The sequence below is a fragment of the Lacerta agilis genome, chromosome 1, assembly GCF_009819535.1.
Source record: "Lacerta agilis isolate rLacAgi1 chromosome 1, rLacAgi1.pri, whole genome shotgun sequence".
Taxonomy (NCBI): domain Eukaryota; kingdom Metazoa; phylum Chordata; class Lepidosauria; order Squamata; family Lacertidae; genus Lacerta; species Lacerta agilis.
In genome coordinates this window covers 70,548,118-70,562,716 of record NC_046312.1, presented here as the reverse complement: position 1 = coordinate 70,562,716, position 14,599 = coordinate 70,548,118, and the positions used below count along the sequence as shown (strand labels likewise).

The window sequence follows — 14,599 nt, the reverse complement described above, 5'->3', positions numbered from 1 at the left end:
AGATGGCTACAGAGTTATTAAGTGTTTCCTGTTCAGGACTTGTGCTGTTCAAAAGAATGTTTTTAAACATCTTTATGAAACATAGACATAATCATACATACCTTGGGAGTACCTGTAAGCTGCTGATCCACAGGTAGCAATTCTGCTAGGCCTTTCTATTTGTGTTGCAGAGGTAATTATGTGGGCAACACTTGGTGATATCCCAGAAGACAGAATGCAATAGAAAGTGGTGTTGAAGCGTCTGAGATCCTTAATCTTAACTTCTTTTTCTCTGAAAAGACTTCATAATGTTTTCCTGATAAAGCAGTACCTTCTCACAGTTGGATTCCTGTCTCCATAAACCACAAAGCTTAATGTACAAGCTGTGAAGAACACAGCTGACACATGGTGACCTGAGCTACCTTCCACATGGCAAGGCACTCAGTATATTGCTGGCCTAAAATCAAGAAGAGCAGATTGCTCATTTCCCCTTAAGACATCCACCATTTTTATTTTTATTTTGTAAAATAAACAGCACCACTAAAGTCTTAAGTGACCTTATTTTTACATTAAGCAATATCTCCCCTCCACCCCAATACCTTTTGACTTTGCAGCCCAGGGTCATTCTGGGTGAGTCCAGATATTAATCATCTGCCAAGTGGAACTTAGCTGAAGGTTAAAATATTCTTTCATGCTAATATAAAGAACATTTAAAGGCATTTGCACAGGTTTGATGTGTAATGGTAGATTTATTGTGTGGTTTTCATGCCATGGGCATTCCGGCTTCATGAGGACCTTGAAACAAAGGTCAGTGACTTTGGTTTAACTTACACTTGTACATTTCCAGCTGTTTTCACAATTAATGAACAATTTGATCCTGCAGTCATTTTAAGAGCAGAAGTGGAAAAATGTACACAAATGAGAGCTGGTGGGTTTTTCCCAGGTGTGTGTGTTCCCATTGTCCCATGCAACTTGGATTGCCAACAGAAACTAGTACGGTTAAAATTGTACTACAAATCCATCGTTCCCATGTTTGAGCCATCTTCAGGCTGGTTCTCTTTGTTATTTCTTGTTTGATCTCATGTGTGGAGTTGTACTGCTTTTTTTACTCACCTGTTGTTATCTTGTCTTTCACATAGTAATCTCTTCAAGAAAGGTATAGAGCAGTGCCCCATTGTGATTAGCCCATGAATGCTGCTATAATGCAGATATGTAACATTGAATATGGCAGCTACGTTAAAATATCTACTTTTTAGAAGGCTGTTTCTAGAAAACCCTTGCTAGTTTTTGCAGTGTCTGATTGACAATTAAGCATCCTTAAAAAAAAAGTTTTGGTACTCCATTTTATAACATTTCCTTGACACAATGATTCTTAAAATGGCTTGCTTTTCGACACATTGCTAAGAGAATCAGGGAGATCCACAGTGGTTTATGTCAGACCTGGAAATGTACCCACAATTCCCACTGCAATTGCATAGAGAGATCTTCCCTTGTGATATTTCTGAAGTTAGTAATTAACTACTTTGAAATGTGAATTTGCTCAGCTTGCAATACTCAGGTGAATGTAATTTCCCTTAGACGTTTAGAATTCCCTCAGAAATTAAAATGAGGTTCTTCTGTGCATGTGCAGGGTGTGCTTCTATTTTAAGGCTGCAATCCTATACTCATTTACCTGGGAATAAGCCCCACTGAACTTAATAGGGTTTACTTCTGAGGAGACATTCATAGGATTGCACTGCCTGCCCCTGAACAGCAGCAGCAGCAGCAGCAGCAGCAGCAGCAGCAGCAGCAACAACAACAACAATATGTAGACTTCAGGATGGCTCACAGCATAAAAGCACCTCATTGTCAGTGCTTGCCTGATCTCCACAGATTGTGTGTACAATACAAATGTACATACAAAATTGTACATTAATCAGTACGTACAAATTTTATGTAAATCCCTGGCCTGTTTTGTCCCCCCCCCTTTTGATGACATGCTTTCTTTTTTTTCTGAAATAAACTGGGCAGCTTCTTGTAGCCATAGATATCTAGGGCTTGCTAGGGACTCTACTACAACATTTCAGCAAAGACTATGAACTTTCTCCTGGTGGTTTCTTTTGAGGCTCTTGCCCAGATTGTGTACCACCTTCAATGGAGCCTGGGGAGATTCTCTGGGCATGTCCTTTTAGGAGTTGTTGTCTGAAGACTCTATGGCACCTCAAAATGTTCGAAGATGGTGCTGTAGGATGGGAAGGGCAATGTGGACAATCTCAGCTTCCAGGCTGCAAGGGTTTCCATTTCTGCTCTCCCCAGCCTGGAAGGACATAATGATTTTTCCAAGAGGGATTTGGACTGATGAAGTGACAGCGAATGGCTTGATGTTAACAATTCCCTCCTCTCTCCCAGCTTGCATCCTTCCCCTTGTCCTCCAGGAATTTTCAAGGGCTTGCATGCAGTTCCTTGGAGTCTTAAAACCAACTTTTTGAGGATGCTTGAGCTCCGTGCCACTCAGTAGTGGTCCCTCCACTGTGGAATTCCTCTGCCAGTTTGAATTTTCAAAGTCTACTGTTGTTTTGGTTTTTAAGGGGCTCGGAGGGACATTTTTCTGTTGTAGTGACTTCATAGGGCCTGGTTAATTGCTGTTAGGGACACTTCAAAACCCTTTTCTGTTCTTTTACTGTGTGTGATGTTTTGTTTTGACTGAAATCAGTTATTTCAGTGGTTTTAAACTAGCCATTTTATTGTATTTTGTTAAATTGTGCACAGTGCTTTGGCAATCCTTTCAATTTAAAATGTGGGGTGAAAATAAAATAAAGCAAGAGTCTCCAACAAGCACTTCACACTCAGCCCACAATTTCACAAATAGTTTAAATGCGTGCAAACACTCAAACCAAGTATATCAGGTAATGTGCTTCTAATTTCTCACCTTTCCTGAAGGACCAGACGCAGATGGCAAGAGATGGGTTAACCTTCTTAATGCTGTGTGTGCGGGCAGCTCAGTGAGACTGCAGTGGGCAATGAAGCAGCAGAATTCAATTTGCAGTAGTGACCTAAGAAGGGCTATTTTTAGTAATAAAATAGGTCAGGGGATACACGGTAGTACAGACTGATAAATGAACAGTCTTCCCCCTCCTCTCAAGGGGCTTGTTTCCTCTTTTAACAAGGCAGCTCCGAAGTGGAGAAACCAGATTAAGTATCATCACGTGATCAATGTTTGAATTTTTCATTGTGAAATCATCATTGGGAAAGCACTGTGGTTTCATTCTCAAACTTGGAACAATACAGAAGCTAGGTTAATGCTTGTTTTGGGTTTTCATGAAAAGTAAAAACAATATAATCCGGGTTGATGTTGCAGCATTTTTTTTAAAGCTATGTGAAGCACCATTAAAAAATGTGTGCAATGCACAAAGCAGGCAGATCTTGATTCTCATTGCACTGGTTGGTTTGCTGTGTTTCGTTCATCTTCTTTAGACCATGAAGTCTAGTTTCTTTTTTTACAACATGTGAGAAATTTCATTACTGTATATAGAAGAATCACTTAACAGTGAGGACTATGGTATTAAGTTTTGGTTGCTGGTACTTGGAATTAGCTTTCAAAATGACTTAATGCGTTTGATTTGCATTTACTTTTTCTGCAGTGTTACAATTGCACTAGATGCAAGGAAATTGGCTGGACATTGGGGCAACTGCATACAGAATTGAAACCAATGATAACCAGCTAATTTTTGACAATAATCTAACACATTTTAAAATGTCATTTGCCCCTGGAACCCTATTTTCGGTAAGAGGAATTTTCTTAACATAGCTTGAATCATGAGTCAGCTTATATCTGCCAAATAATTTAACACTCAGAACTTTGCTGCAAGTCACTATCAAGCTGGTTTTCAAAGTACAGGAGACTTAATACATCTGACACAATCATACCATCCAGGTCAATGGAGTGGTCTGTTTAAAAACATGCCAGCTACTCTATCCTAGGGAGTTCAGGCATGTGATTTGGCTAGTATCAATTGCACCCTTGAACTCGCCACCTTTATAGATCTGATGTGTGCTGTGCTAGGCAGGTGAGTTGTGCATAAATGTACTTTTTATCATTTCAGCACTATATTTTAATTATTCCCCCCTTTTGTGTCTCAACGCTTGTATAAATGTTGTTTTATTGCAGCACTAAAAAGATCTCCACCTTGAAGAGCTCTTGGCCTGGTTTGATAAAAGCAAACTGCAAGCTTGGTTTACTATAAATATAGTCATCTCAGGTACTTTCCACCCTACAAGCCTGTCCCTTCTAACTCATCATATGCACTATGATCTGCTCAGTGCACCCATACAAGAGCAGCCTACTCTCCTGCTAACATGGCTCCCTCTCCCTCTCCCCCCCCTCTCTCTCCATTCATTATCCCTGACTTCTGATGCCTTAGGGTTGTAGTGCAAAACTAAAACCAAAAGCATTTCTGTGGTCCATCTTTGCCGGCAACTGAGGGCACCTTGCCTATGCAAGGAAGTGGAGTTTCCTTTCACAAATTGGTATTTACAGCTATAACTAAAGAGTCACCTTTCTCTGGGCTTTACTCCCTCCCCCATAGACACAATAAACTGCTGTGTACTCTGCATATATGTGTATAACCCCGCCACCGAAAACCCTTTGCAAACTATTTCACCTAAAATTGTAAAAAATAAAATAAAAAACCCCAGGGCATTTTTGCAGGCTCAGGTTTGATTTGCCCCCAAAATGGTACTGTCCCAGTTGAAGGTATTTGCCTCTGCTCATTTTTCTCTGTGGAAGTATCTTCATATATAATAAAATGTAGTTGTGTTATATTTGCATAGTGTGGGATTCATAGTGAAAAGGTTCCACTGTTGGGAAGATTGAAAATGGACAGAATGCCCTTTCCTCCTTGGCAACTTGACTGCTTCAGTCTTTGGTAACAGGAGAGCAGGAGTTAGGCAGGAGTTAGGCCACCTCATGAGAAGAGAAGACTCCCTAGAAAAGACCCTGATGTTGGGAAAGATGGAGGGCACAAGGAGAAGGGGACAACAGAAGATGAGATGGTTGGACAGTGTTCTTGAAGCGACTGGCATGAGTCTGGCCAAACTGCGGGAGGCAGTGGAGGATGGGGTGCCTGGCGTGCTCTGGTCCATGGGGTCACGAAGAGTCGGACACGACTGAACAACTGAACAACAACAAAGGCACTCCCAACAGATGTTCTTGGACTCCCAACTCTAATGGGTCCCTCCTTGGTGGCTCTACTTTCTTCCCTATAATAGCAGTGGGGTCTGCATGGCCAAGAGCTACTTAACATTGGAGTTCAGGAAGTTTCTTAGGGCCTGGCTGCACCAGACCCACTTAATGTGCTTAATTCCCTAACAAATTAAAGATAGAGGAGTTTAGCATCCAGAGCTAAACTGCTCAGAGTGTTTCTCTCTTCTTGCTTGCCTCACAGAAAAAAAATTGGTGCACTCAGCAGATAGAAATCTAAAATGCATAATAAGATTTTTTCCCCCCCTCAGACAGGGAAGAAAATTGATCCTTTCTGGCGTTAAAGACCTGTGATTTATGAATTACAAATGTGTCTCTGGAGGCCTGCTCGTATATTAAGAGAGTCCTAATGAGAGCCTTGTAACTATATCCTTGTTGTGTAGCCTTTTGTTGTTGTTGTTTTTTGCATTTTGTGAAAGCCTTGTAGTGTCTCCTTTTATTTTTTTTATGGGCATGCTGATGTTTCCATTTTTGTACTCATTCAACCACCGTTACCAGAATGGCCATTTCTACCAACCCATATCTCTGTATTCAGGGTGGTGCCGTGTGGGATTAGAGGGGATGAGAGCATTCCTGTCACAAGCAATGGCATTAGATTATGCACTGGCTCTCATGACAGGGCTTGTAAAATTCACATTGCCCATGGTTCATCCTGTGGGCTTTGATGCATTTCAGGATAGAACATCACCAATGAATTAGTGTCTCTTTTGATGAATGTCACTGCTAGGAGCATTGCTGTAAGGTGTTTGCCAGAGAATGAGGACATTTCCCAAATACAACTGATGGACAATGTAAGCAGCAAGGACCAATCTGGACAGAATCTCTCCATTTCCTAAATGTTTATCTCCTATATGTATCTTCCATATTCAAACTCAGAATATGAATGTGATTTAGATTTAGTTGGTGTCGCTTGTTTGTATCAGTGCAATTGCATGTTGAATTATTGAAATGAAGTTTGATATGTATGTTCAGGTCAAGACCCCGTTCTGTGTGTTGAGATAATATATCCTCTTGACCTCTGAACTAATTTCATAGGGGAGAGGGATAAGAATGCAGAATACTTTGCAACATGTTGTATGGCTTTAAGACTGTGCTATCAGACCAAAAGGTCTATACAGTAGTACCTCTGGTTACGTACTTAATTCGTTCCGGAGGTCCGTTCTCAACCTGAAACTGTTCTTAACCTGAAGTACCACTTTAGCTAATGGGACCTCCCGCTGCTGCTGCACCGCCAGAGCACGATTTCTGTTCTTATCCTGAAGCAAAGTTCTTAACCTGAAGCGTTATTTCTGGGTTAGCGGAGTATGTAACCTGAAGCGTCTGTAACCTGAAGCATATGTAACCCGAGGTACCACTGTATATAAATCTTGAATTCCAGCTCAGCTGCCACCAGTGTATATGAAGGGAACAGTAAAGATGTTAGATATCAGAAAGGGCATATGCCAATCATTGGCATATATTTTTGGCTTGAAAGGATTCAATTTCTGAAGAATATACGGAGTAAGAGGGTCATATATACATATGCATTAGAGTTACCCTAAAATAATATCTTCCTGAGCTATGGTTTTTAAAGAAATTGCAGTACTCTTCTCTCCACAGCTGGCAATCCTTAACATCTGGGAGTAGGAAAATGAGAACTTACTGTGTTCACTAGTATCATTTTTATTCTTGACAGCTAGGCTATGGATAGCTAAAAGCTGGAAATTAGCAGAAACTTTCGACGCTTGAAGCATGGCTTCATAGAATCTGGATTGTTGCCATGGCAGAAAAAACTGACATGAAACTGGCGAAAGGGAAAGCAAAGCCAATGGATTATTTCATGGTCTGACACCCTTTAATGGACTGTATGTAGGCAAAAACTGGACATTTCACATGCGTTCTCTCAGCTCTGGAATGAAAACTGAATCCTCCCAAAATGATAATTAAAGACAACTATTGCTTAACTGTAGGAAGTAATGCATGCAATACCTTTGGTTGAATTAGGTGACTGGGATTTGGATGGGGTGTTGCATATTGTGGATCTGATGTATTTGATTGATTTCCAGCTCCGTCTTTTCATATGGTTCATTTATGTGTTATTTTCTTGTATGTGCATTGTTATCTGATAATTGATATTGGAAGCTATATTTGATGTTATGTTATAATTTTAATTTGCTGGGGGGGGGAAATGATATCAGAATGCATTTTGGTGAGCACATTCAGAACACAGTTGTATTTCAGCTTTGTCTCCCACATTAATTTTTCAAGGGGGGCAGAAACCCATAAAACTCACTGTGATGTTATACCTCCCCTGAGTACTGAGGAAATCCAGTGTGATTATGACATAATTCTGCATTTAGAGTTGGAATACCTGTGTGACCTCTGCACCCATTTTCAAGGGGAAGAGGAACAAGGTGAAACAGATTGTAAAGCAATCTCTGAAGTAGGCTTTACTCATATTTAGATGTGCCTGAGGCTAGGTTCTTGACTACAGCTGATATGCATATCCCCTTTCTTTAAATCCATATCTATATCTATCCACCTGTATTTTTTATTATTAAAATATTAAGTGAGAACATCAGAGCATGAGGATGGATAAAAAAGATGATCCAAATATTCAAGTCTACTCTGTTGCTATGATTGATTATGGAGTGCTATTACTATTAAGATCTCTGAAAATGAGTTCCAAAGTTAATGAGGGGAAACCATTTGTGGAATTTTTTTTTTTGCTACAGAGGACAGTTGCATAAAGGACAGAATGAAACAATGTCTCTTGCTTACCCCTATGCCTGTAACTTCTTGAAATATTTGCATGGTTCCTCCATTTCTTCCTTCCCTTCAGATTACTGCTACTTCTCATATCCCACTTTTCCCTTTATGCTTTTGACTTAAGACCCTAATACTTACCCCCAACTGAAATTAAACCTAAATATAACTATACTTACTTATAGTTGTCTCTTGTTACTTTTGCTTCTCTCTCTTTCTTGTTTTCTTTGTATCCCGTCCCCCCAGCCAACATTTCGACTGTTAGCACATTGTTATGTGCTATAGATCTAGATATAACAGAGTTATATAAACTGTAAAACACTATGAACACCAATGACATTGTGCATCATCATCATGTGGCAGTTTTGAGAGCTTTTTTGTCTTTGAAAGTCAAGAGGGTCAAATCTCTCAAAAATGCTTGGGAATTGTCTAAAACTAAAATATTAGAAGCTCAACTAGAAGGTATGTCACAGATCAAAGAATGTACCTCCAGGGCCAAGACAATGACAGTGTGATTAACAAGCAAAGTGAAGCTATTAGAGGCAAGAAGGTTTCCTAAAATATTAATAATGAAAGTCTTGTCCAAAAGACAAAAAGGAATACAAATTTTGGCAAAAAAAAGAAGCAGCATGGAGACAATGTTGTTGTTCAGTCGTTCAGTTGTGTCCGACTCTTCGTGATATATGTGATATCTCCGTTCATCAAAGAGTTCTAAATTAGGTTCAGTTTATATGTGATCACACATTGGATATTGAGAAATATTCTGTAATGCTGAACAAAACACACACATCACAATAAACACTCAACTTTCCAAGTTCCCATGGATGTCATTGATTTATGCTTTCACGCATTCCTCCCACCCCCATGACTGCTACAAGATTTAGGTTAAACAGCCAGAACAACTTTTTAGGAGCAGCCCAGCAATGGAATAATAATAATAATAATAATATTTATTATTTGTACCCCGCCCATCTGGCTGGATTTCCCCAGCCACTCTGGGCGGCTTCCAACAGAAATCAAATACAAAAATATCAAACATTAAAAACTTCCCTAAAAAGGGCTGCCTTCAGGTTTTTTCTGAATGTCAGGTAGTTGTTTATTTCCCTGACCTGTGATGGGAGGGCGTTCCACAGGGCGGGCGCCACTACCGAGAAGGCCCTCTGCCTGGTTCCCTGTAGTTTTGCTTCTCGCAGTGAGGGAACCGACAGAAGGCCCTCTGCGCTGGATCTCAGTGTCCGGGCTGAATGATGGGGGTGGAGACGTTGACAGGGGAAGCCATGGAAATCTTTGGAAAGCTAAGGGGGTGGGGGAAATTGAACAAGCACCTATCACAGATGCTTTAGTTATTAGCTAGTCTGTTTTAGGAAAAGAGGTGAAGTAGGTGAGCTTTTGAATCCTTCTATGTTTGTGGTTGGACAGTGTTCTCGAAGCTACTAACATGAGTTTGGCCAAACTGCGAGAGGCAGTGAAGGATAGGCGTGCCTGGCGTGCTCTGGTCCATGGGGTCACGAAGAGTCGGACACGACTGAACGACTGAACAACAACAACAACATGTTTGTGGTAGGCTGTGAAATGCCACCTGAAATTGTTCTGTTATATGGCAGTGCTGAATGAGCTGGATCATGATCTTCAGTGGCCAAAACCTGCACCGAGTCATAGCATTCAAATAATGCTCAGGATTGCGTTGCCGGGTGATTAAAACTATCTATGAATGTACCCTTTTAAATAGAGGGATGGAGGAAAGGGTAGAACTGCAGTTAAGGAAATGGAGTAACTTTCAAAGGCATTTCACATATTCTGTCTCTGCAAGGACTTCTACTAAAAACAGTAAATGCTTTCTGCGTGTATTAATTTAGCCCTTTAAAGAATTTTTTTTCTTGGTGAAAAATCCCTCATAAACTTAGAAATAGACAGGGCATATGAATGCATGTCCTAATTCTCTCCAAATCAAAGGCTAAGAGCAGTAATTATCTCATTCTGAGATTTTACACCCAGATATACTTTTAAATTAGGGAGGAAAATGGATACAGTTAAATGCAAAGGGCATGAGCTAATGTTCTCCTCTGATCTGAATGCGGGAATTCAGTTGAGCGGCTTGGAGTATGGTGCTCCTGTAAAAATTATACCCTTAATTATTTGATAGGCTTGTGATTACGGCCATTACCTGGAGAGTCACACGAAAGCCCTGACATTGAAAAGTATGACAGAAACACTGGACTGAACCCAAAGTTGCCTCTGAAAAGGTGCTTACGAGGGTTGGGGCCTCTGGAGCAGCAGTGGAACAAGGAACTAGGGAAGACCACCTACCATTTCTTCCAGTAGGGAGGGATCCCCAAACAGATCTCTGTGTGTTCCATGAATAGAAGTGCTTCTGGTCATTGAATGGTCCACCTGGGTCCAACTCATTATGAGTTAAATTTCTGAGTGGCCACGTATTTCCCATTTGTACGCAGTGAACTTCATAGCCAAGAAGGGATGTGAAATTAAATCTTCCAGATTCAGCACCTCATCCACTCCTCCCAAACAGGATGGCATAAATACAGAACAGCTAATCATTTTGCTTGCAGCAAACAAACATCTGCTTGGCTATGGGTGGCAACTTTTCAGAAGTAAGTGCCCGGTCAGGGTCATGTTAGTACAATATGCTAAGGTGCCAGAGCATCTCAGGCTCTTAGCTATAATTTTAGAGCATGTTTCCTGTTGGCTGATGACCTCTTTCAAGTGCTGATCACAGCATAGCTTGAATACCACTGTGTGGCTGGCAGCTACTCTTTGCTTATTTCTAAACTGCAGAAGTTTCCATCATCTGCTCCCTGGTTTAATCCCTTTCCTGTTTCAAATCCTCTGTGTATAAAATTTCCTCTTTTGATTTATGTGCACAGAATTGCAGCTGTCCCCCCTTTCCTTTTTGAGGACTTTTCTTCATAAGTGTTTAGTATCCCAAATAAGAAAACATACAACTAATTTTACAGTCAAGAGATGTGTCTTTTATCTTCCACATTTTCCAAAGTCCTTCTAACTCAAAACTGAAGCATATATATTACAGTATAGCTGTCTGCCTTAGAACTTGCATATCTTCCTACAAATATAAGCACAAAGGTATTAACCCTATTTTCTTCATTGCCCCTGGAAGCTGAAGGCAGTTGCAAGTCATCATGTTCCATAAGTTCCAATAAACATTTGGACCTTCAATTTGAACAGTGCAACAGTTCTGCTTGCCCATTTATTAAAACACACACACACAAAGAAACACTACCTGCCAGTCACCTCAGAACCTCCCTACGTTTGAGCCATTCAGTTTACCATAGAGGAAAAGAGGACACCACCCTGGGCTGCACTGGTATTAACCAGGCTGTCCAGTATGAAAGAGGACAACCAGAACTCTAGCTTTTGGCAGCAGCCCTGTGATCTTTGGATGAAGGGCAGTATAGAAATTTTACACACACTCATATATACAGCCATGGCTTCTTTTAACTGAGGAATGTGCATATTTACCAGGCCAGTCTTCAGCAGGTTTCAGCTAATGTCTCGCTTGACAGATTGCTTGCTGTCATTTTCACTTTTCATGTTTCGTTTTACTTCCATTGCATGCAGTATTTTCCTTTGGGAATGAGTTTGACTCACCTTGGCAAGTCTAAATATAGAGTTGTCTGCATTACAGGAGCACAGTACACATACATTTGTACAACACAGTTTTGTTTGCCAGATTATCCTCACAGTATGTATGTCTTCTGCAAAACAAGCCTTTTCTTCTCCTGGCTCTTTTATTGTGAACAGAATTCAGAATAATATTTTCAAATGCCAGGCCTTTTGTTAACCCATTAAGGATCTGATTAATTATGATAGCATTCCCTGGATGATGTGATTTATGTCCCTCTCATTTTTAATGGAAAATGTAGATTACTCCTAACCATTTCGGAGATAGTCAACATTAATTACACTCAGAGTAGACTTAAGTAATGTTGGATGTCACTCAGTGTAATTTCACCAAATTAAGTTATTTCTGTTTAGTGATTATTGCTTTCAGACATTGTCCATATTGCTTTCCATTTCATTTTAAAATGACCCCTCATCTTGTACTTTACACGTACTTTGTTTAAAGAATTAATGAGATAGTAGAGGAGGCAATGATCTTTCCTTGAAATTGTGGGAAAATTGATGTCTCACGAGTGAACTCATATTTATTTGGCTATACAACCCATTAGCTGATTTGTTGGCCTAGAGGCAGTGCTGTGGCCAATAGGGTTACCATCCTCGTAGTTGTAACTGGTGTAGCTCAGGCAAGGATGACTTCAGTTTTATATGTGTGTATCAGAGTTGTTACCTTCCCTTAGTCGCCTATAAATAAAAAAGAGACGATCAAGAATCAGATTTCTAGGGTAGACCTCAAAGAAGTCTTGTTCTGGCATTTAACTGATTTAGCAACTTTTATAGAGTTGTCAGCCACTGCATTCCAACAAAGCATGATGGCTTTATAAATAACTTCAGAGCTATAGTGTTTCCAAGGAGGTGCTGAACTCCATGACATTTCAAAAGCTGTGTGGTGAATAAATTGGTGTAATGATCTTTAGAGGCATCAGAAACCTTGAATTGTGACCCACTTTGGGAATCCTTGTGACCTTGGCATCCATCTGAACTGTAAGAGAAAGTCTTTCTAACACCTGAGATGAGCAAGGCTTCTCACAAGCAACAGCAAAAACGAGTACTCAAATAGATCATTAATTTGAATTCTTGGTTTAGGGTGATTAACGGTCACATATTTGTAGTACATATTTGCGAGGCTTAATAGATATTCCACTTTTGAGTTAATAGATGATGTGAATTAAAGCTTCTATTAAGCCTAGCCACCTCAGGAATTTATCCTCATCCCCAGTGCCTGGCATCTCTGGCCAAGACCAGTTCAAGGGTCATAGGAGAGGAATATATGAACCAGTCTTCAAAGAGGGTGTCTCAGGCAAGGTACTTGTTTTCTTCACTCACTGAAAGACAACATGAAAGACTCAATACTCTGAAGGGAAAATTGGAAGCAGTATGGGTTACAGCCCATATGCATCATGGGTGATATATACTCAGAATAGATCCACTGAAATAAATGGACTTTGATTTCAGTGGGTCTGTTCTGAGTATGACTAATGCTGCATACTGCAGGAGTTAACTGAGGATGCTAGAATACTCTTGTATGTGTACAGTATTGTGTGTGTGTGTTTTCAGAATAAAGATTTTGGTTCTTCAAAACGTTTCTGAAAAAGGGTACTAAGGGGTTTTCTTCAGCTCCTACACTCTCTGAAGAAAAATGCTGTTATAAATAAATGCAAGCTGAAGCTTATTAAACTTTTTTAAAAAATAAATAAATATATTTCTTTCTCTCCAGTTAGAGACCATCATGTTGCCATGGAGAGGATGCACCTTATTTATTCTGTGAATATGTAAAGAAATGCCTCTTAACTACTTCATCGTTACTCTTCCTCATGGTCATCTGTTGTCTCCTGTGCCTGCCTGTCCTCTTTTTGCTTGTTTATTTTCATTACCTTAGGAAATCATTCCCATTGCTTATGTACTGTTATCTTACTTCGCCTCACCTTAGTCCCTTTCTCCAGTGCCATTTCTGCCCCCTCACCCCCGGTTAAACTAACTTGAAATTATCTTGCTTATGGAACATTGTTCTTTAATCTCTAACCTGCATGAGATAGAGGGCTGTGTAAGATGTATTAATACATTAAGCTGCTGTTGCATTTCCCCTTTTTAAAAAAGAAGAAGAAAAAGGGTAGATCTAATAATACAGAATATTAATGGTGATTTTTTACGGGAAGATAATATGAAGCAATTAAACTGCTGCTCTTCTGAGGGTTATTGCTATGACTGAAGAGAGAAGAGTTTTAGCTATCGGAATGTCCACATTTCAGGTTATGCCTTTTCATTGCAAAAAAGATAGAATGTTCACAATGCAGTTCAAGAGTTTGACACATCTGTAACCTCTTACCCCACTTGTCCAACGAATGGCTTTGTGGTTAAGGGGAGTAAGAAGGGAGTAGTAAGTAGCTACTTGTGCTGTCACCAGGATTTCCCTTATACAGAGGTATCCTGTCTTTAGTCTTATTTATTTATTTATTTATTTATTTATTGACTTACTGACTTTATATCCCATCCTTTTCCCCAAAGGAGACCAGGGTGGCAAACAACAAATGACACAACACTAACACTTCCAGTACACATACAGACTGGGAAAGATCTCAGATTAAAAGATTTCTTGGAAAAGAAGGGTCTTCAGTTGGTAGCAGAAAGACAACAGAGAGGGCATCTGTCTAATATTTTAAGGGGAGCGAATTCCAAAGAGTGGCTGCCACAAAACTAAAGGCCTGATTCCTATGTTGTGTGAAACCGACCTCCTGATAATATGGTACCTTCAGGAGAGTCTCAGCACAGTGATCAACCTGGTAGATAAACAGTAAAACTATATTTTAGATATCCTGATCCCAAGCTGTATACACACCCAAAACACCACCTTGTATTTAAACCCAGCAGCTAATTGACTGCTTGTGTAATGTTTTTCAACAGCAATGTAACATGTTAGTAATAACCTGCCCCAGCGAGCAGCTGAACCACTGAACTTTGCACCAGCTACAACTTCTGGACCAA

At 40.1% G+C, this 14,599-nt stretch overlaps 1 protein-coding gene across 3 annotated transcripts in view; it reads left to right on the top strand.

Moving 5' to 3' along the window:
- Window positions 1–14,599, top strand: part of SERGEF (secretion regulating guanine nucleotide exchange factor) — a 101,162-nt gene that overhangs the window by 80,089 nt on the left and 6,474 nt on the right. The window contains exon 11 of one of the 3 annotated variants that reach the window (XM_033153946.1): window positions 6,894–6,961. The exons of the other annotated variants lie outside the window; for them this stretch is intronic. Within the exon in view, the coding sequence (XP_033009837.1) occupies window positions 6,894–6,946 (53 nt within the window). The 3' untranslated portion in view covers window positions 6,947–6,961. Of the gene's footprint in view, window positions 1–6,893; window positions 6,962–14,599 lie in introns of those variants that run through there. 3 annotated transcript variants of the gene reach the window in all.